Source organism: Aythya fuligula, chromosome W (assembly GCF_009819795.1).
Source record: "Aythya fuligula isolate bAytFul2 chromosome W, bAytFul2.pri, whole genome shotgun sequence".
Classification (NCBI taxonomy): Eukaryota; Metazoa; Chordata; class Aves; order Anseriformes; family Anatidae; genus Aythya; species Aythya fuligula.
The window spans coordinates 16,342,216-16,363,198 of record NC_045594.1 but is presented as its reverse complement, the minus strand read 5'-3'; the positions used below and the strand labels follow the sequence as shown (position 1 = coordinate 16,363,198).

Below are 20,983 nucleotides of genomic sequence, written 5' to 3'. Positions count from 1 at the left end.
TAAAGAATGTGCTCTACACTGCAGCCGGGGAGAATGGCCCCACCTGGAGCCTCTGGCAGAAAGAACCTGGGGAAACTCGAGGTCGGCCCCTGGGGTTTTGGAGTCGGGGATACAGAGGATCTGAGGCCCGCTATACTCCACCTGAAAAGGAGATATTGGCAGCATATGAAGGAGTTCGATCTGCTTCGGAGGTGGTCGGTACTGAAGCGCAGCTCCTCCTAGCACCCCGATTGCCAGTACTAGGCTGGATGTTCAAGGGAAGGGTCTCTTCTACGCATCATGCAACTGATGCTACGTGGAGCAAGTGGGTTGCACTGATTACTCAGCGGGCTCAAATAGGAAACCCCAGTCGCCCAGGAATATTGGAAGTGATTATGGACTGGCCAGAAGGTAAATACTTTGGGATATCATCAGAGGAGGAGGTGGGTCGTGCTGAAGAAGCCCCACTGTACAACCAGTTACCAGAAAATGAAAAGAAATATGCCCTGTTCACTGATGGGTCCTGTCGTATTGTGGGGAAGCATCGAAGATGGAAGGCTGCTGTATGGGGTCCTACACGACGAGTTTTAGAAGCTGCTGAGGGAGAAGGTGAATCGAGTCAGTTTGCAGAAGTGAAGGCCATTCAGCTGGCTTTAGACATTGCTGAACGAGAAAAATGGCCAGTTCTCTATCTCTACACCGATTCATGGATGGTAGCAAATGCCCTGTGGGGATGGTTACAGCAATGGAAGCAAAACAACTGGCAGCGTAGGGGCAAACCCATCTGGGCTGCTGCATTGTGGCAAGATATTGCTGCTCGGGTAGAGAACCTGGCTGTGAAAGTACGTCACGTAGATGCTCATGTGCCCAAGAATCGGGCTACTGAAGAACATCAGAACAACCAGCAGGTGGATCAGGCTGCTAAGATTGAAGTAGCTCAGGTGGATCTGGATTGGCAGCATAAAGGTGAATTATTTATAGCCCGATGGGCCCATGACACCTCAGGCCATCAAGGTAGAGATGCAACATACAGATGGGCTCGTGATCGAGGGGTGGACCTGACCATGGACGCTATAGCACAGGTTATTCATGACTGTGAAACATGTGCTGCAATCAAGCAAGCCAAACGGTCAAAGCCTCTTTGGTATAGAGGACGATGGCTGAAATATAAATATGGAGAGGCCTGGCAGATTGATTACATCACACTCCCTCAAACTCGCAATGGCAAGCGCCACGTACTTACAATGGTGGAAGCAACCACCGGATGGCTGGAAACATATCCTGTGCCTCATGCCACCGCCCGGAACACTATCCTGGGCCTTGAAAAGCAAGTACTATGGCGACATGGTACCCCAGAAAGAATAGAGTCAGACAATGGAACTCATTTCCGAAACAACCTTATAGACACTTGGGCCAAAGAGCATGGTATTGAGTGGGTGTATCACATCCCCTATCATGCACCAGCCTCCGGGAAAGTTGAACGATACAACGGACTGTTAAAGACTACATTGAAAGCAATGGGCGCTGGGACATTCAAAAATTGGGATACGCATTTGGCAAAGGCCACCTGGCTAGTCAATACTAGGGGATCTGCCAACCGAGCTGGACCTGCCCAATCAAACCTGTTACGTACTGTAGATGGGGATAAAGTTCATGTAGTGCATGTAAGAAATATGCTGGGTAAAACAGTCTGGGCTACTCCTGCCTCAGGAAAAGGCAAACCCATTCGTGGAATTGTTTTCGCTCAGGGACCTGGATACACTTGGTGGGTGATGCAAAAGAACGGAGAGGTCCGGTGTGTACCTCAAGGAGATTTAATACTGGGTGAGAATAGCCCATGAACTGAATTGTACCATGTTAATTACTATATAATACTGTATGTTATCACTACCATGACTACTATAGGTGACTAATTAGAATGTATGGAAAAGAGTGTAACCTGAGCATGACATAAATGGTATGGAATAAGGGGTGGATAGATGTCCTGGTTTCAGTTAGAACAGAATTAATTTTCTTCCTAGTAGCTGGTGGAATGCTGTGTTTTGGCTTAGGATGAGAAGAGTGCTGATAACACCCCGATGTTTTAATTGTTGCAGAGCAGTGCTTATACCAAGCCAAGGACACCTCAGACTTTTGCTCTGTCCTGCCAACAGGCAGGCTGGGGGTGCAGTAAGAGCTGGGAGGGGACAGACCCAGGACAGGTGACCCAAACTAGCCAAAGGGGTATTCCATACCATCTGACGTCATGCTAAACAATATATAGGGGTGGCTAGCCGGGGGGAGGGGGCCGGACTGCTCGGGGTTAAGCTGGGCATCGGTCAGCGGGTGGTGAGCAATTGCATTGTGCATCACTTGTTTGTACATATTATTAGTAGTAGTACTATTATCATCATTGTATTATTATTATTATTATTATTGTTATTATTATTTTGTTATTATTATTTTCCCGTCTTATTAAACTGTCTTTATCTCAACTTACGGGCTTCACTTTCCATTTCTCTCCCCTGTCCCAGAGAGGGAGGGGGGAGGGTGAGCGAACGGCTGCGTGGTATTTAGCTGCCAGCCGGGTTAAACCACGACAGCAGCCTGATCCACCTGCTGGTTGTTTCGATGTTCTTCAGTGGCCTGACTCTTGGGCATGTGAGCATCTACATGGTGTACTTTTACAGGTAGTTTCTCTGCTCAGACAGCAATATCTTTTCACTGTGTGGCTACCCAGATGGGTTAGTCAATGTGCTGCCAGTTGTTTTACTTCCATTGCTGTAACCACCCCCACAGGGCATTTGCCGTCATCCATAAATCAGTATAGAGATAGAGAACTGGCTGCTTTTCTCGTTCAGCAATATCTAAAGCTAGCTGGATGGCCTTCACTTCTGCAAATTGGCTTGATTCACCTTCTTCTTTAGCAGTTTCTGCAACTTGTCGTGTAGGACGAGTTGCAGCCTTCCACCTCCGATGCTTTCCCACAATATGACAGGACCCATCAGTGAACAGGGCATATTGCTTCTTGTTTTCTGGTAGCTTTTTATACAGTGGGGCTTCTTCAGCACATCACCTCCTCCCCTGGTGACATTTTGAAAACTTTGTCTTCTGGCCAGTCCACAGTCACTTCCAAGATTCCTGGGAATCTTGGGTTTCCTATTTGAGCCTGTTGTGTAATCAGTGTGATGCACTTTCCACACATGAGGGAACTGATGTTATGTTGGGTGAGGACCCTCCCTTTGAACATACAGCCCAGCACTGGCAGTTGGGGTTCCAAGAGGAGCTGTGCTTCAGTACCAACCACTTCTGAAGCAGCTGGAACTCTTTTATATGCTGCCAATATCTCTTCTTTGGTTGGAGTATAGCGGGTCTCGGATCCTCTATATCCCCGACTCTGTAACCCTAGGGGTTGACCTTGAGTCTCGTCATGCTCTTTCTGCCAGACAATCCAGGTGGAGTCATCCTCCCCAGCTGCAGTGTAGAGTACTTTTTTTTTTCTTTTTTTTTTTTTTTTCTTTACACCTTGTTCTGCACAGACTGGCCCAAGGGCAGCTGCATGAACTGTCTCCCATTTAATTTGTTCAAAGGCTTCTCATTGCTCAGGGCCTCATTTGAAATTGTTCTTCTGGGTCATTTGATAGAGAGGGCTTATAATCAGACTGTAGTTTATTATATGCATTTTTTTCCTAAGAAAAATGGATCTCCTGTGCAGGTCTCTTGACTTTAATCTGTTTGAAGGCAAAACCAGATTCCAGAAGGATTTGGAGTATTCTCTTCCCTTTCTCGAAAACTTCCTCTGCTGTGTCACCCCACACAATGTCATCGATGTACTGCAGGTGTTCAGGAGCTTCCCCCTGTTCCAGCGCAGACTGGATCAGTCCATGACAAATGGTAGGGCTGTGTTTCCACCCCTGGGGCAGCCGATTCCAAGTATATTGGACTCCCCTCCAAGTGAAAGCAAATTGTGGCCTGCACTCTGCTGCTAAAGGGATGGAGAAAAATGCATTAGCGATATCAATTGTGGCATACCACTTGGCTGCCTTCGATTCAAGTTCATACTGAAGTTCCAGCATGTCCGGCACTGCAGCACTCAGTGGTGGCGTCACTTCGTTCAGGCCACGATAGTCCACTGTTAGTCTCCACTCGTCATTAGACTTTTGCACTGGCCATATGGGACTATTGAAAGGTGAATGAGTCTTGCTGATCACTCCTTGGCTCTCCAGTTGATGAACGAGCTTATGGATGGGAATCAGGGAGTCTTGGTTTGTATGATATTGCTGCTGCTGCACCGTTGTGGTAGCAATTGGCATCTGCTGTTCTTTGACCCTCAGCAATCCTACAACAGAAGGGTCCTCTGAGAGACTGGGTAAGGTAGATAGCTGTTTAATCTTCTTTGTCTCCAAGGCAGCTATACCAAAAGCCCACCGGAACCCTTTTGGGTCCTTGAAGTACCCTCTCCTGAGGTTGGTGTATGTTAAGAATGCACAGAGCCTCCAGACCAGTCACAGTGCTTTTGCCACTCATTCCCAGTTATTCTCACTTCATCCTGCAGTACAGTTAGCTGTTGGGATCTCCCTGTGACTCCAGAAATACAAATAGGTTCTGCCCCTTTATAGCTTGGCATTAGGATGCACAGTGAGTTGGTGTCCACTAGAACCTTCAACTCCTGTGTGTTTTATGTGCCAGACCACCAAATCCACACAGTCTGGTAAACCTGGTTGTCATTTTCCTCCACCTGGCTGGAGGCAGCCTCCTCTATTCTTGTAATAGTATTCATTACTCACTTCATGGAAATGTCAATCAGATGTCTTTTTCAATAAAATCAGAAATAAGATCAACCCCTCTGCTCCCACTAGAAACTGGAGCAGCCATTTTCCTGGAAGAACCCAATTTTTTGATTGATTGTTTTATTTTGTGCCTCTGGGGTTGAGGTAGATTTCCCATCCCACTGCATCAGTGCAGCTGATATCCCACCAGCTGCACTGGTGATATCCCCTTCCCACTTTTTGCCCACCCCCAGCCTGTTGGCTTTGGGGGCTTTGGAGAGAGTCTTGATGCTGTGACAGCAATGCTCAGCAGAAGACAGAACTTTGGTGTGATACCAGGGCTGTTCTAGCTACAAGTGCAGAGCACAACACTATATGGGCTGTTGCAGGGAAAGTTAACTCCATCACAGCCAGACCCAGTACCGTCTCCCTTCTTAGAGATCTTCAAAAGCCACCTGGACATGGTCCTGAGCAACCTGCTCTAGGTGTCCCTGCCTGAGCAGGAGGCTTGGACCAGATGATCTCCAGAGGTCCCTTTCAACCTCAGCCTTCTGTGATTCTTTGTGAATATTGATATTGTGTTTCATAATTTGTTTTAGCAATGCCTTGTTTTGAAGAAAAAAAAAAAAGAAAACCCAGCAATATTAGCCATTAGTTTACGGTAGTCATCCTGCATTCTTCCTTTGTAGATGATATAATTAGGGTAGTCCTAAAAGAACTGTAATGAACCTTATTATTTGATTTTTTCATCTTGCTGAGGTGATCAGCTCCGGGGCAGACGCGTTCTGCAGCGGAGCGGGGGATCGAGACAGGCAGGACTTTTTTTTTTTTTTTTTTTTTCCCAGCATCGAGGCCACTCGAAGCAGTTGAGAGAGCTGCCAGGACCCGACAGCTCTCGCGAGGGAGGCTGACGATGCGTAGGCGGAGTCAGTAGCGCCCCCTCCCCGGCTGTTCAAAAGCAGCCCCTAGGGAGTTCGAGTGACCAGGAGCACGCCGACCAAGACTGGCAAGCAGGGTGTGGTGTGTCAGAAGGGCGTGGCGCAGCAGTTCCTGCAGGCAGGGCGAGCAGGGAGGGCCCCTCGTCACTCTCTTGCAGCGGTCTCTCCCTTCGGTACTGATACTGGTAGCCTGCTTGCAAGAAACCTGGCCATGGTATCAACCAGGCAGAAAACCGTGGCCTCTCCAGCTGCAGTCACCAATGTGGCTACTCTGAGGGAGGGCTCGGGGAAACACACTGCCATCCAGGTCTTGGGCTGCAGGGTGTGCCCGAGTCTTCTGTCTGTATCTGACAGCAGCAGTGAGGGTTATGCCTGTGGGAGGTGTGCCCAGGTTGAAGAGCTGCTCAAACAGGTAGCAGACCTTCGGGAGGAGGTGAACAGGTTCAGGAGCATCAGGGAGTCAGAGAGGGAAATTGACTGGTGGAGGTGTACTCTACCCTCTCTGAGACAGACTCAGGAGCCTGCCGCAGCACAGGTGCCTCCTGCTACGCAGAAGACAAAAGTCCCCTCATCCCACCAGGCAGTAAGAGGGGACCTAGGCCACGGGGGGGAATGGAGGCAGGTTCCTGTTCGGGGTGGTAGGCGAATCCTGTCCCTGCCCACCTCACCTTCCCATCTACCCTTATGTAACAGGTACAAGGCTCTAGAACACCATAGTTAGAACAATGAAGTAAACGAAAGCCAGTTCCATTTGGAGAGGGTGCCTAAGGCAAGGCAACCTACCCCCTGCATTGCTACATCGTCTGTCAAGAAAGAGAAAAGGGTTATTGTCATGGGGGACTCCCTTTTGAAAGGGACAGAGGGCCCGATATGCCAACCGGACCCAACCGACAGGGAAGTCTGTTGTCTCTCACCCGAGCCCCGGGGAGACTTAGCTAAGAAAGTCAAGCAACTGGTACGGCCCACCGACTACTACCTGCTACTGGTCTTTCAGGCTGGTAATGACGAGGTAGCAAGGAGAAGTCCGAGAGCGATCAAAAGGGACTTTAGGGCTTTGGGGCGACTACTTAAAGGATCAGGGGCACAGGTTGTGTTTGCCTCTGTCCTTCTGATAGGGGGGATCAATGCTGACAAGCGGGCTCACCACATTAACACATGGCTTCGGGACTGGTGCAACCGACAGAACTTCAGGTTTTTCTATTATGGGAAAGTCTACGTGACACCAGGCCTGCTGTCACCAGATGGGATGCGCCTCTCTCAGAGGGGGGAAAGGATTTTGTCTCAGGAGCTGGCAGGGCTGATAGATAGGGCTTTAAACTAGAGTTGAAGGGGAAGGGGATAAAACCAGGCATGCTGGTGATGAGCTAAGGGATGGTGCACTAGAATCAGAGGGACTGTGTGCCAGAGAGGTCCTTTGGTCTGCTCCACAAGGTGCTGTGTGTAGGGAAGCGCATTTGAAGTGCTTCTACACAAACGCACGCAGTATGAGGAATAAAATGGACGAGCTAGAAGTCTTGGCCCAGTCCCACAGCTACAACATCATTGGCATAAGCGAAACCTGGTGGGATGAGTCCTGTGGCTGGTGTGCTGCAATAGATGGTTACAGGCTCTTCAGGAGGAACAGACAGGGTAGGTGAGGTGGTGGGGTGGCAATGTATGTGAAGCATGGGCTGGACTGCGTGGAACTTCAAGTTGGGGATGGCAAAGTTGAGAGCTTCTGGGTAAGGATTAAGGGACGAACAAATAAAGGGGATGTCGTAGTGGGAGTCTATTACAGACCACCTGGCCAGGACGACAACGCTGATGAATTATTCTTTGAGGAACTAAGAGATGCCACAAGATCAACTCCCCTTGTCCTTATGTCCTTATGGGGGATTTCAACTTGCCAGACATCAACTAGGATCACCACATGGCTGACACGAGCAAGTCCAGGAGGTTCATAAAGCACCTAGATGATAACTTCTTAGTGCAGGTGCTAAGGGAGTCAACTAGGAAAGGTGCCCTCCTTGATCTGTTGCTGCAAAACAGAGAGGGTCTTGTGGGAGATGTGGCAATTGGTGGCCGCCTCGGTCACAGTGACCATGAAGTGGTTGAGTTTAGAATTTATGGTGACAGAAGGAAAGCTGCCACCAAAACTTCAACCCTGGATGTGGGGAGAGCAGACTTCAGGCTGCTCAGGGAACTAGTCAGCAAGGTCCCCTGGGAAGCTGCTTTTGAAGGCATTGGCGTCCATCAGTCTTTAAGCTGGTCAGTCTTTAAGCACTGCCTCCTAAAAGCACAAGATCAGGTGATTCCAAAGTATTGGAAGGCAGGCAGGTGGGGCAGAAGGCTGGCCTAGCTGACCAAGGATCTTCTAATGGAGCTTAGATGGAAAAAGGAAGTGTATGGCTGCTGGAAGGAGGGTCAGGCGATGAGGAAGGAATACAGGAATGCTGTTCGTGTTTGTAGGGAGAAAATTCGTGGGGCCAAAGCCCAACTAGCGTTGAAGCTGGCCATGTCTGTGAGAGACAATAAAAAATGTTTTTTTTAGATATGTGAACAGAAAAAGGAGGACCGAAGAAAACGTAGGTCTGCTACTTGATGGGGAAGGTCTCCTCACAGACAATGAGACTGGCAAAGCAGAGACATTTAATGCCTTCTTCACCTCTGCCTTCAATGCTGATGATGGGCTTCGGGACCCTGGGTGCCCTGAGCGGGAGGACCATGATGGTGGGAATGACAAACTCCCAACCGACCCTGAACGTGTGCGGGATTTGCTGCTCCGCCTGGATCCATACAAGTCCATGGGTCCGGATGGGATCCATCCCAGGGTGCTCAAAGAGCTGGCTAATGTCATCGGGTGACCTCTCAATTATTTTTCAATGGTCTTGGGAATCTGGAGAGGTCCCAGTAGACTGGAAGCTGGCAAATGCTTTTTGCCAATTTTCAAGAAGGGTAAGAAAGAAGACCCTAGCAATTACAGGCCTGTCAGTCTCACGTCAGTGCCTGGTAAAATTATGGAGAAGATGATTCTTGAAGTTATTGAGGCACACCTGGGGGACAATGCAGTCATTGGTCCCAGCCAACATGGGTTCATGAGGGGTAGGTCCTGCCTAACAAATTTGATTTCCTTTTATGATAAGATCACCTGTCTAGTCGATCAAGGGAAACCAGCCAATGTGATCTTTTTGGACTTGAGCAAGGCTTTTGACATGGTTTCCCATAGGATCCTACTGGACAAAATGTCCAGCATACAACTTAACAAAAACATCATACGATGGGTGAGCAATTGGCTGACGGGCAGGGCTCAAAGGGTTGTGGTAAATGGGGCCACATCTGGCTGGCGGATGGTCACTAGTGGGGTCCCTCAAGGCTCCATTTTGGGGCCAGTCCTCTTCAATGTTTTTATAAATGATTTGGATGTAGGACTAGAAGGTGTTTTGAGCAAATTTGTCGACGACACCAAACTTGGAGGAGTTGTGGACTCTGATGAGGGTAGAAAGGCCTTGCAGAGAGACCTGGACAGATTGGAGAGCTGGGCGATCACCAACTGCATGAAGTTTAACAAAAGCATGTGTTGGGTCCTGCACTGGGGATGGGGCAACCCTGGCTTTACGTACAGACTGGGCGACGAGATGCTGGAGAGCAGCCCTGCAGAGAGGGATCTAGGGGTTGTGGTTGACAGGAAGTTGAATGTGAGCTAGCAGTGTGCCCTGGCAGCCAGGAGGGCCAACCATATCCTGGGATGCATCAAGCACGGCATTGCTAGTCAGTCGAGGGAGGTGACTGTCCCGCTCTACTCTGCGCTGGTGTGGCCTCACCTCGAATACCATGTGCAGTTCTGGGCACCACAGTAAAAAAAAGGACATAAAACTGTTGGAGAGTGTCCAGAGGAGGACGATGAAGATGGTGAAAGGCGTAGAGGGGAAGACATATGAGGAGTGGCTGAGGACACTGGGCCTGTTCAGCCTGGAGAAGAGGAGGCTGAGGGGGGACCTCATCGCAGTCCACAACTAACTCGCTGTGGTGGTTTTACTCAGGTTGGCAGCCGAGCTCCACCACAACTGCTCTCTCACTCCCCCTCTCCTCAAAGAGGAAGGGGGAGAAAATACAACACAGAGAAGTCGAGGTTTGAGATGAGAAAGGTTTAATTAAAGGGAAAGGGAATGGGGAGGAAAAAAAAGAAACAAAAGAAACAGTAAGTCCGCGCAGAAGCACAGAGAGAGGGGAAAAATATTATTCTCTACTTCCCATCAATGAGCGATGTTCGGCCACGTCCTGGGAAGCAGAGCCTCAAAATGCGTAGTGGTTGTTCAGGAGGAACAACCCTCTCCCCCACAAGAGCCCCCCTTTTTATTGCTGAGTGTGACATCAGGTGTTATGGAATATCCCTTTGGTCAGTTTAGGTCAGCTGCCCTGGTTATGTCCCCTCCCCATCACTTGCCCACCCCCAGCCTGCTGGCTCTTGGGGGCTTGGAAGGAGTCCTGATGCTGTGCCAGCACTATGCAGCAATAGACACAACACTGGAGTGATATCAGTGCTGTTCCAGCTACAAGTGCAGAGCACAGCACTGTGTGGGCTGCACAGGGAAATGGTGACTCCAGCTCAGACAGACCCAGCACAACCTCCACCCCTTATTCCATAATATTTGTGTCACAATCAGGTACAGTTTAATATATAGATGTTCTCATCACCATTGTTTTCTGTCCATTGAAGCATTTATATGTCTGTACTTCCTTTCATTCCATAGGTCTTTTCCCAAAATGTTCATAAAAACTGTTGATGGTTTCAGCTTCATCTGTCAAAGTGGTCACTCAGGGCAGGCGAAGTTGGTTTTCTTGATACCAGCACCAGCTTAGCTCACATCACTGTTGCACTTGCCCGGTTCCTTGCGAAGTTGACCTGTCGTTGGTTCTGCAGTGTCCTCCTACAACACATAACTTGGATGACAGATTAATTTTCTCCCAGTGTTAAATCTCCTCGAGGCACACACTTTCTGCATTACCCACCATCTTTCTGCATTACCCACCAGGTATACCCTGGTCCTTGGGCAAAGACAATCCCACGAGTGGGTTTGCCTTTTCCCATGGCAGGGGCAACCCACACTGCCTTCCCCATCCACTTTCCCACATGCACTACAGGGACTTTAGCTTCTCCCACAGTGTGCAGGTGTTTTGTTTCAGCAGGACCAGGATGGCTGTCAGACCCCCTGTTGTTAACTAGCCAAGTGGCCTCCGGTAGATTTATATCCCAATGTTTCCACGTCCCAGCACCCAATGCTCGCAGCATAGTTTTTAACAGTCCATTGTACCTCTCAACCTTCCCAGAGGCTTGTGGGTGATAAGGGATGTGATACACCCACTCAGTGGCATGTCTCTTGGCCCAGGAAGTGACCAAATTGTTTCGGAAGTGACTCCCATTGTCGGACTCAATTCTCTCTGGTGTACCATGTCGCCATAGCACTTGTCTTTCCAGGCCCAAGATAGTGTTTCGGGCCGTGGCATGATTCACTGGATATGTTTCCAGCCACCCAGTAGTTGCTTCTACCATGGTGAGTATGTAATGTTTACCTTGGCAGGCCCATCTGTATGTGGCATCCCTCCCCAGATGTCCTGATGTTTCATTGGCCATCGAGCTACAAACAGCTCACCCTTACGTCCCCAGTCCAGGTCCACCTGAGCTACTTCAATTTTCAAAGCTCGATCTTCTTCTTTGTTGTTCTGATGTTCTTCGGTGGCATGATTCTTAGGCATATGGGCATCTACATGACATACCTTTACAGCTAGGTTTTCTACCCGGGCAGCAATATATTGCCACAGGGTAGCAGCCCAGATAGGTTTACCTCTGCGCTGCCAGTTGTTCTGTTTCCATTGTCGCAGCCACTCCCACAGAACATTTGCTACCATTCATGAGTCAGTGTAGTGATAGAGAACTGGCCACTTTTCTCTTTCAGCAATTTCTAGGGCCAGTTGTATGGCTTTCACTTCTGCATACTGACTCGACTTGCCTTCCCCTTCCATGGCCTCCACAACTTGTCATGTGGGACTCCACACAGCAGCTTTCCACTTCCGATGGCTCCCTACCACACGGCAGGATCCGTCAGTGAACAACGCATACTGCTTTCTGTCTTCTGGCAACTCATTGTATGGTGGTGCCTCTTCAGCATGAGTTACCTCTTCTGTCAGTGCTCTGAAATCCCTGCCCTCCGGCCAGTCCATAATCTCCTCCAGGATTCCTGGGCGATTAGGTTTCCCCATTCGAGCCCGCTGTGTAATTAACGCTACCCACTTACTCCACGTAGCGTTGGTTGCATGGTGTGTAGTGGGGCTTTTCCCTTTGAACATCCAATGTAACACAGGTAGCCGTGGGGCCAAGAGGAGTTGTGCTTCTGTACCCACAACTTCTGAAGCGGCTCGAATCCCCTCATATGCTGTTAATATTTCCTTTTCAGTTGGGGTGTAATTGGCTTCTGATCCTCGATAGCCCCGGCTCCAGAACCCCAGAGGTTGGCCTGGAGTTTCTCCTGGGGTCTTCTGCCAGAGGCTCCAGGTGAGCCCATGCTCCCCAGCTGCAGTATAAAGTATGTTTTGCACAGCTGGTCTGGTACGAACAGGCCCAAGGGCTACTGCACGAGCTATTTCTTGTTTGAGTTGTTCAAAGGCCTGTTGTTGCTCGGGGCCCCACTCGAAAGAGTTCCGACAGACCCAACACACTCGCAAGGGGGAGTGGAGAGGCAGCTGGCCTATTCTCTGTAAACACCAGTGATAGGACCTGCGGGAATGGTGTTAAGCTGAAGCAGGGGAAGTTTAGGCTGGACATCAGGGAGAGGTTCTTCACCAAGAGGGTGGTTGCACACTGGAACAGGCTCCCCAGGGACGTAGTCACTGCACCAAGCCTGTCTGAATTTAAAAAGTGACTGGACTGTGCACTTAGTCACATGGTCTAAACTTTTGGGCAGACCTGTGTGGTGCCAGGAGTTGGACTTGATGATCCTTATGGGTCCCTTCCAACTTGGGATATTCTATGATTTTATGATCTTGTTTCTTGTAATTTCCTTTCTTTGTGTCCTCATCCTTCTTTCTTCTAGTTACCAATTTGTTTTTGTAGTTTTGTATTTATTAATAATTGAGTTAAATACTGAGTTTGAAAATTTTGCTCTTTTCAGATGTTACTATTAGTTGATATGCAGTCTGGTAATATTACCCTGCTCATGTTTGAATCAGGTCAATTTATTTTGAGAAGCAGGGATCATGAGATAGCAGGATCAACATAATAAGCACTAAGCCCAGTGGGGGATCCATTTCCAGGCAGCCATTGTTAAGAGGCAATGTTGGCAAGATATAGAGTCTATGTATTTTGTCTGAACACTGAATATTGTATGAACTACATTTGTTGGTGGATTGGTATTACTTACTGGAGAGCATAGAAGATAGCTAGTTGATCTATTCAGAAAGGAAAAGATTTCAGTTTAGCTTTTTAGATTCAACTACTGAACAACTATTTACACTATCTATTTAGACTTTTTTCCTACTATTTCACAATCCTTTTTTTGTACTTGCCACTTAATTCCTGTCTTGAAAAACATTAAATCGTTAAAATTTCCCATCAACTGTGTATCGTATTGACATGAATTTTGCTTATTTATCTAGATACATTAGAAAGTTTTTTTTTTTCTTTTTTTTTTTTTTTTTTTCCCTTTGGTCTTTACCAGTTCTCTCCTGTATCTAGTTTGTTTTTCAGAATATTGGCAACTTGTTTGGCCCAATATGGTTTATTTCAGTTGCAGTTCCCTACCCCCACCCCTCTACCTTTGTTTTGTTTGTCTTTGGCCCTATATTTACTTGAACCTATGGGTAGTGTTATATTAGTGCATGTGAAATATTTTACCTTTCTGTGGAAGGCTAACCTAATCATCACCATACTTGTGGCTCAGTGTTTGTGCCTTTATTAGATTTGGTAATCCATGTTATTGCCATGAGCATGGCAACTTTGGACGAGCCTTGTCCTCCTGCATGAAGGTATTTGATTCCCTTCCTTTTCTGCAAGGTTATGTAGGTTTTAAGAGTTTTTGGTGGCATTTTCTCACAAGGACTTATTTGGCAGGTATTTACTTGTGTCTCGCTGTTTCTCCTTGCTGAATTTTCTTCATTTGTAGTTAGTGCTGTCTTCTGCAGTCTACGTGACATTTACCCATCTAAGTTACTAAGTTACCCATCATTAAAGGTAAGGTAACAGTTGTGTACAAGAATACTATTATATTAAAAAGTTTATGGTAAATCATGATGGATGCTGCCCTTAATTTCTGGTAAATAGTTTGAACAGTTATATTCTACAGTGAGTACCTTGCTTTATTTTGCAAAACCAAGTTAATCTGTTAGTGTTACAGCATCCTGCCTGAAGCAGGCCCTTGATGACAGGAATGGGAAGTTTGGAGGAAGCAATTTTGTTATTTCCCAGTTTTCTCCTCAGTAAGTATGAGTAAACCCAGCAGTTGTATTTCTCCATATCCCGTACTTCCAAATAAGGAAGCTTCACCATGGTTTGTTTCTTTCTCTTTTTTTCAAAGTCAGCAGATGCAGATTATTTATTGAGGTACTGTCTACAGGAATCAGTTTGTGAATTTATTTTTCCTCAATAAATTCAGTTTAATTTGTGTTAGCAACAACAGGGAGAGTAGTGGTTTTGTTTTGTGACTTTAAATGTCAGTCAAGTGTGTTCTAGTGCAGAAGATGATCAGTTCCCATTGTCTGCCAGCCAGATGAAATGTGCTAACAGTGATAGTCTTAGACTTTGATATCAGCTTTAGGGTTTTTATTGTTTGGGATTTTTTGTTATCTTTATTGTTTGTTTGTTTGTTTCCTTTTTAAATACTTGCATCTGAACTATACATAATTTGAAATTATTTTGCTGTGTGGTGGAGTGATTCCAATGTTTTCTCTCGTATATTTGATATAGGGTAGTATTTAACCTAATGAGGAATTTGATTAAAGTTTCAACTCAGTTCCTTTGTGAAATTATTTTAGAAAACCAAATGTTTCTGTTTTTGAATAGTCATGAAATAAATGTTTAACTTAACGTATTTTAAAAGAAAAATATTTAAAATCTAATATAAAATGAATGTACAGGTGGAATAATCTAGTGACTCAATATGCTAAGTGTCTTGGCACAAATCATTCAGAATTTGTCTGTGTGGGGAATTTTACTGCTGTTTTTTTAACAGAATAAGATGGTCTGTGTGGATTTATATTATGTGTGACAATACATTTCTTGTTTTCCAGTTACTTTTATAAATACATTGATGTTTAAAATGTTTAGTAGTATTTTGTATATAGTTGGTCCAAATCACATGAAATGTGGGTTTCTAGTACTTCCTCAAAGATTTTTTTTTCCCTACTTTTTCATGAAAAAAGTCAAACTAGGGAAACAAAACTGAGATTATATTTTCCTTAAAGGAATGTGTGCTCAAAAAAAATATGGAAGGGATGACAGAGGTGACGATTGCTGATCTAAAAAGATTTTTAAAACAATCGTGTATGTGTGTGTATGTATATGTGTGCATGTGTATATATATATGTATACAAATATATGCAAAAACATGTGAGGTTTGATAAAGCTAAGTAAGGGTTTGGGTGGGTGAGAAATACCCTTGCTTGACTCCTCTGAGTTCATTTTCTGTTTCCTGCTTTTTTTTGTTTGCTGAAAAGTATCTAATTAAACTTTGAATTTTCACTCCTGCCTTACTCCAGTACATTCATTTGTATGCTATCCACGTGCGGGGGCTAATTTAACAATTGATTTATAGGTGAAGCTAAAGTCTTTTTAATGTGACTTTTTAAATCCTGTTTTCTTAGCCATTGTATAATATCCTGCTATCTTCTGATTGCAGCCAGTCAGATGATGATTCTGGGTCAACATCGGCTTCTGGATCTGGTTCAAGCTCTGGAAGCAGTAGTGATGGAAGTAGCAGTCAGTCAGGTAGCAGTGATTCTGAGTCTGGTTCAGAGTCCAGCAGTCAGTCAGAATCAGAATCTGACACATCTGGAGAGAAGAAACAGGTTCAAGCTAAACCACCAAAAATTGATGGATCTGAGGTAAAATAAGACATGAACCCTTTCTGGGGAAAAAGCACTGTACAGAGTAGCTTCAAGAGCAGCCTTTATTTAAACGAATAAACAAAGCATTTTTAATTAGAATTTTAACAGAATTGGGTTAGTGAATATGCATGCTTAGCTCTCATAATCACTGAGCTCTTAAATTCTCATGTTTGTTCATATTTAGTTAGCTATTTTTGTCATGCAGAAGCACCTATTAACTTATTGTATATTTTTCAAGACAAAGTGACATTATTTCTAAAATTTTATTTAAGTTGTTTCTCTAGTGCTTAGTTTCTTCATATCAATAAGTCATTGTACAACAATTTCAGGCTTACATACGTTTTGTTTTCTGTATGGGGAAAAGTTTGCTAAAATTAGAAATAAACTGTTATTTAGAAATCTCTTAAATCCAGTGGTTGAAAATTACCCAAACTCTCCTCTGTTTCTCTGTGACATATGAACTTAATTTGAATGATAGACCATATCTATGAAAACTAATAAAATATTCACTACTGTAAGACTCAAAGACTGTTAAGGATTCTCTTTTATTTTTTTGTTCATGTACTTCAGTATTCCCATATGAAGCTAACATATATCAACTAAGCAGCCTGAAAAGACTTATCTGGATCAGTTTAAAAGTTTACTTTACAAACATTTTATCTTAATTATAGAGGCCTGCACAGCTACTGTTATATTTACTGTTAAAAGTGTGCCAGCAATTCTCATGTAACATTATTTTCTGCAGAAGTCTCGCTACTTTAAAATGCTATCCAATATTATTAATACATGCAGTATTTTTATAGGGAGTATTTTTTTTTTAATTAATAACACTGAGATACTTCTTTAAGGGACTGGGGTATCTCTCCTGTGAGGAAGGGCTGAGAGAGCTGAGACTGTTTAGCCTGGAGAAAAGGCGGCTCAGGGAGAATATTATCAATACCCAAAGGGAGGATGCAAAGAGGACAGAGCCAGGCTGTTTTCAGTGGTGCTCAGTAACAGGACAAGAAGCAATGAGCACAAATGGAAACACAGGAGGATCTGTCTCAACATCACAAAACACTTTTTTTTTTCTTTTTTTACTGTGTGGGTGATGGAGCAGTGGAACAGGTTGCCCAGAGAGGCTGTGGAGTCTCCCTACTTGGAGATCTTCAAAAGCTGCCTGGACATGGTCCTGGGCAACCTGCTCTAGGTGTCCCTGCTTGAGCAGGGGGCTTGGACCAGATGACCTCCAGAGGATCCCTTTCAACCTCAACTATTCTGTGACTTTAACAGCGATGCTGCTCATGTTAAGAAAAGTAAATATGTGGTAAACTGTAAAGTTTCAACATGTTTAAGTGACTTTTGTATCTGAATTCCAATTCAGTTTTGGAAGTCCAGTCCAAAATATACTTGCTGTGCAGGGATCAATAATGATCAAGAAACAACAGCAAATGATAGCCTCATCAGGCAGTGGTTCAGAAGAGGTGAATAACATATAAATTCGTCTATTAAAGTCTAAACATCCATGTCTCATTGCCCCATATGTTAGAATGAAATTATGTAGAGCCAAGTTCTCTTGTGTGTGTATAAAAAGTCTGTATTTAGTCTATAAAAGTAATGTTCAAATAAGTGACATGCAAAGATTTTTTTTCCTGTTTCCTTATATGCATGTTTTCGGGTAAGTTGTGCCAAAATTAGAGCAGTCTAGATTAGTATTTTTAGCTAGATATACTGTGATGTATGGACAAAACTTTCAAGTCACGTAGTACTAAATTTCATTGTATTTCTGCATTCTAAGTTCAGTAAAGACAGCTAAAATACTAAAAGACTTTCTCATCATTGTTTCTATATAAAGATAGTTCCTGCAGTTTTCAAAAAAAAAATTAAAATCCCACAAGTCTGTATAGAGTAGTAAACTAGATTTTTACAACTTCTGTAACAGTCATAAAATAATTATTGTATTTTAAGACCCATACCTTAATTTTAGCAATTTTTAAAACCTAAAGCATAGGCTAAACAGATACTGACTTTGTGTAGTATGAACATATTTCAAGGACATTAGTGACTGTGAGTTAGAATTACATATAAAGCAGATTTTCATATTTCCTTTATTATTTAAAAAAAAAAAAAGTAAGCATTGAATCATAGATCCACAGAATGGATTGGGTTGGAAGGGACCTTAAAAATTGTCTAGTCCAACACCCATGCCACGAGCAAGGACACCTTCTTCCACTAGATCACGCTGCCCAGAGCTCCATCCAACCTGACCTCGAGGACTTCCAGGGATGGGGGCATCCACAATTTCTCTGGGCAACCTGTTCCAGTGCCTCACCACCCTCACAGTGAAGAATTTCTTCCTTATATCTAATATATCTTTCCATTATCTCTTATATCTCTTTCAGTTTAATACCATTACTACATGTGCCATCACTACATGCCCTTGTAAAGTATTTCTCCATCTTTCTTATAACCTCCCTTTAATTATTGAAAGGCTGCAATAAGGTCTCCCCAGAGCCTTTTCTTCATGCTGAATAACCACAACTCCCTCAGCCTGTCTTCATAGGAGAGGTGTTCTAGCTGTCTGATCATTTTTGTGGCCCTCCTCTGGACTTACTCTAACAGGTCCACCTCTTTCTTGTACTGCAGACCCCAGAACTGGATGCAGTACTCCAGGTGAGGTCTCACAAAAGCAGAGTAGAGGGGGAGAATTGCTTCCCTCAACCTGCTAACCACGCTTCTTTTGATGCGGCCCAGGATAGGATTGGCTTTCTGGGCTGCAAATACACGCTGCTGCCTTACATCCCATTTTTCAACCACCAACACCCCTAAGCCCTTCTCTGCAGGGCTGCTCTCAATCCATTTATAGCCCAAGCTTTGTTGATGTTTGGAATTACCCTGACCCAGGTGCAGCGCCTTGCATTTGGCCTTGTTGACCTTCATGAGGTTCATGTGGGCCTGCTTCTCAAGCCTGTCAAGGTCCCTCGGGATGGCATCCCTTCTTTCTATGATATGAATACCACCACTCAACTTGGTGTTATCTGCAAACTTGCTGAGGTTGCAGTCAGTTCCACTGTAGTTAGTGGGATCGATCATTTAAGATAAGAAGAGATTGGACTGTGCACTTAGTCACATGGTCTGAACTTTTGGGTAGACCTGTGCGATGTCAAGAGTTGGACTTGATGATCCTTAAGGGTCCCTTCCAACTCAGGATATTCTATGATTCTATGATTCTATGATTTGATTCCACTTTGGTCACAAGTCTTATTACTGTTTAATGTTGTGTGTTTTTTTTTGTTGTTGTTTGTTTGTTTTGGTCAAGTTTAGCTGCTCATCATTAAAACTAATCAAAGGAGTTAATCATATAGAGTTAAAATGTTAATTTATAGCTGTTGAGCTGTTGCTAAGTACTCTTCCTGAAAATTCTTTTTCATTGTAAAAACGATGTAAACTTATTCCCCATTAGATTGGTTTTAGGATTTTTTAAGATAATTTTAAAGACAATTTTAAGTTTTTTTTGGTTTAGGAGTAGAAAGAGAAGAAACGTACCTAGTATTCGGAAAAATTTCCTAGTCATGTTTAAAGGTGAGAGAACTCTAAAAGGGCAGGAAATTTTATTGAGGCTTTTGATAGAATTTAAAACTTGATTTATTAACTTCCAGCAGTTTAAACATTGACTATATGTACACACTGATTATTTGTTAAGACTTTTTTGTGGTATCTTCTTGAGTTCTAGTATATTCATAGATGGAGAAATACAGAATCAATAGTAATCCCAATCTTACTCAATATCAGTGAGTATACTGGGGGGTGTGTGTGAAGAAGATAAGACATGAATATGATTTCAGTTTGAAAGTAGGAGCTGAATTATCTTTTTAATAGTAAAAACACTTCATTCTTTTTGTGATAATGAATCATATATGTTTTTTTACTTCATCTGCAGGATTTATCAAGCAGTGAAGATTCTGCAGGTGACTCATCCAGTGAAACCAAAAAGAAAAGACATAGAGAGTAAGTTATTTTTCATAAATATCATCATTTTTTGTTATGGCAACATATGCTTGTAATTATCCAGACTTCACTTCTCTGCACTTGAAATAAATAATCTTGTGCTTCTTGATTTTGAGTGATGTTTTAGAATATTTTAAAATAAATACTCTCAAAGGAACATATATATATCATTATTCATTTCTGAGCAAAAGAGACTGCATTACCTAAAGTTTTGTTGAAGAATATTCACCAGCAATTTTTATTTTTAAAACAGTCATATTTGTGGCATATTTTTGAGCTGAAGCCTTTTAAAAGTTCCAAAAATTATTATAGGTTTGACAGTAATTAGCTTTATTGACTACCCAAGACACTTTAATTGAAATTGAGATGGTTTTAAGCTGTAAATCAAACAGTTTATGACAAAGATCATACCTTCTCATTGCCACAATGAGAGGAGAATAAACATAATGACCTTGGAAGGGTGGGTGTGTCTGTTAATGAACAGTATATAGAAATTGAATCATTCTCTCTTCTTCTCCAGTTAATGAATCATCTCAATATTCAGGGTTGTCAATATGAATTCTTCAAGAAATGATAGTTAAAAAAAAAAAAATAAAAAAAAGCTTGCTATGCAAGATGGTACTTCTATAGTGATGAATTAGTTTTTATAGTCCACTGTTATTTAAGAATGTGATTACACAAATTAATTCTGAAAATTAATTCTGTTCTAACTGAAACCAGGACAACACCTAAAAACATACTTTGTTATAGGAAATATATATTAAGTTTAGAAACTAGTAACCAAATAATCTCATATGTCCAGTGCTTCAATTTTCATTTCAGACTGTTTTGAACAAGTATGTTTGCAGCTGTTTTATGACATGCAGATCAGATTTATCTATTTAACTTAGTACAGGATCAAACCATAGAGTATGGTGTTTTATATATTGTCCATATCATAGAATCATTAAGGTTGGAAAAGACCTCCAAGATCATCTGGTCCCAACCATCCCCTTACCACCAATATCACCCGCTAAACCATGTCTCTAAGCACCACGTCCAACCTTTCCTTAAACACCCCCAGGGATGGTGACTCCACCACCTCCCTGGGCAACCCATTCTAATACCTAACTATTCTTCCTGATAGGAAAGGGCAACCCATTCTAATACCTAACTATTCTTCCTGATAGGAAATGTCCACCTCCCCTGGCACAACTTGAGGCCATTCCCTCTAGTCCAATTGCTGGTTATCTGGGAGAAGAGGCTGACCCCCAGCTC

At 43.8% G+C, this 20,983-nt stretch overlaps 1 protein-coding gene across 4 annotated transcripts in view; it reads left to right on the top strand.

Annotated features, from left to right (window-relative positions):
* LOC116501371 (chromodomain-helicase-DNA-binding protein 1-like) overlaps positions 1-20,983 on the top strand; it is a 92,674-nt gene that overhangs the window by 14,767 nt on the left and 56,924 nt on the right. For all 4 annotated transcript variants that reach the window (XM_032206882.1, XM_032206879.1, XM_032206883.1 and 1 more), the window contains exons 3-4: positions 15,532-15,736; positions 19,659-19,726. In XM_032206882.1, coding sequence (XP_032062773.1) covers positions 15,532-15,736; positions 19,659-19,726 — 273 coding nt within the window. The remainder of the gene's footprint in view (positions 1-15,531; positions 15,737-19,658; positions 19,727-20,983) is intronic.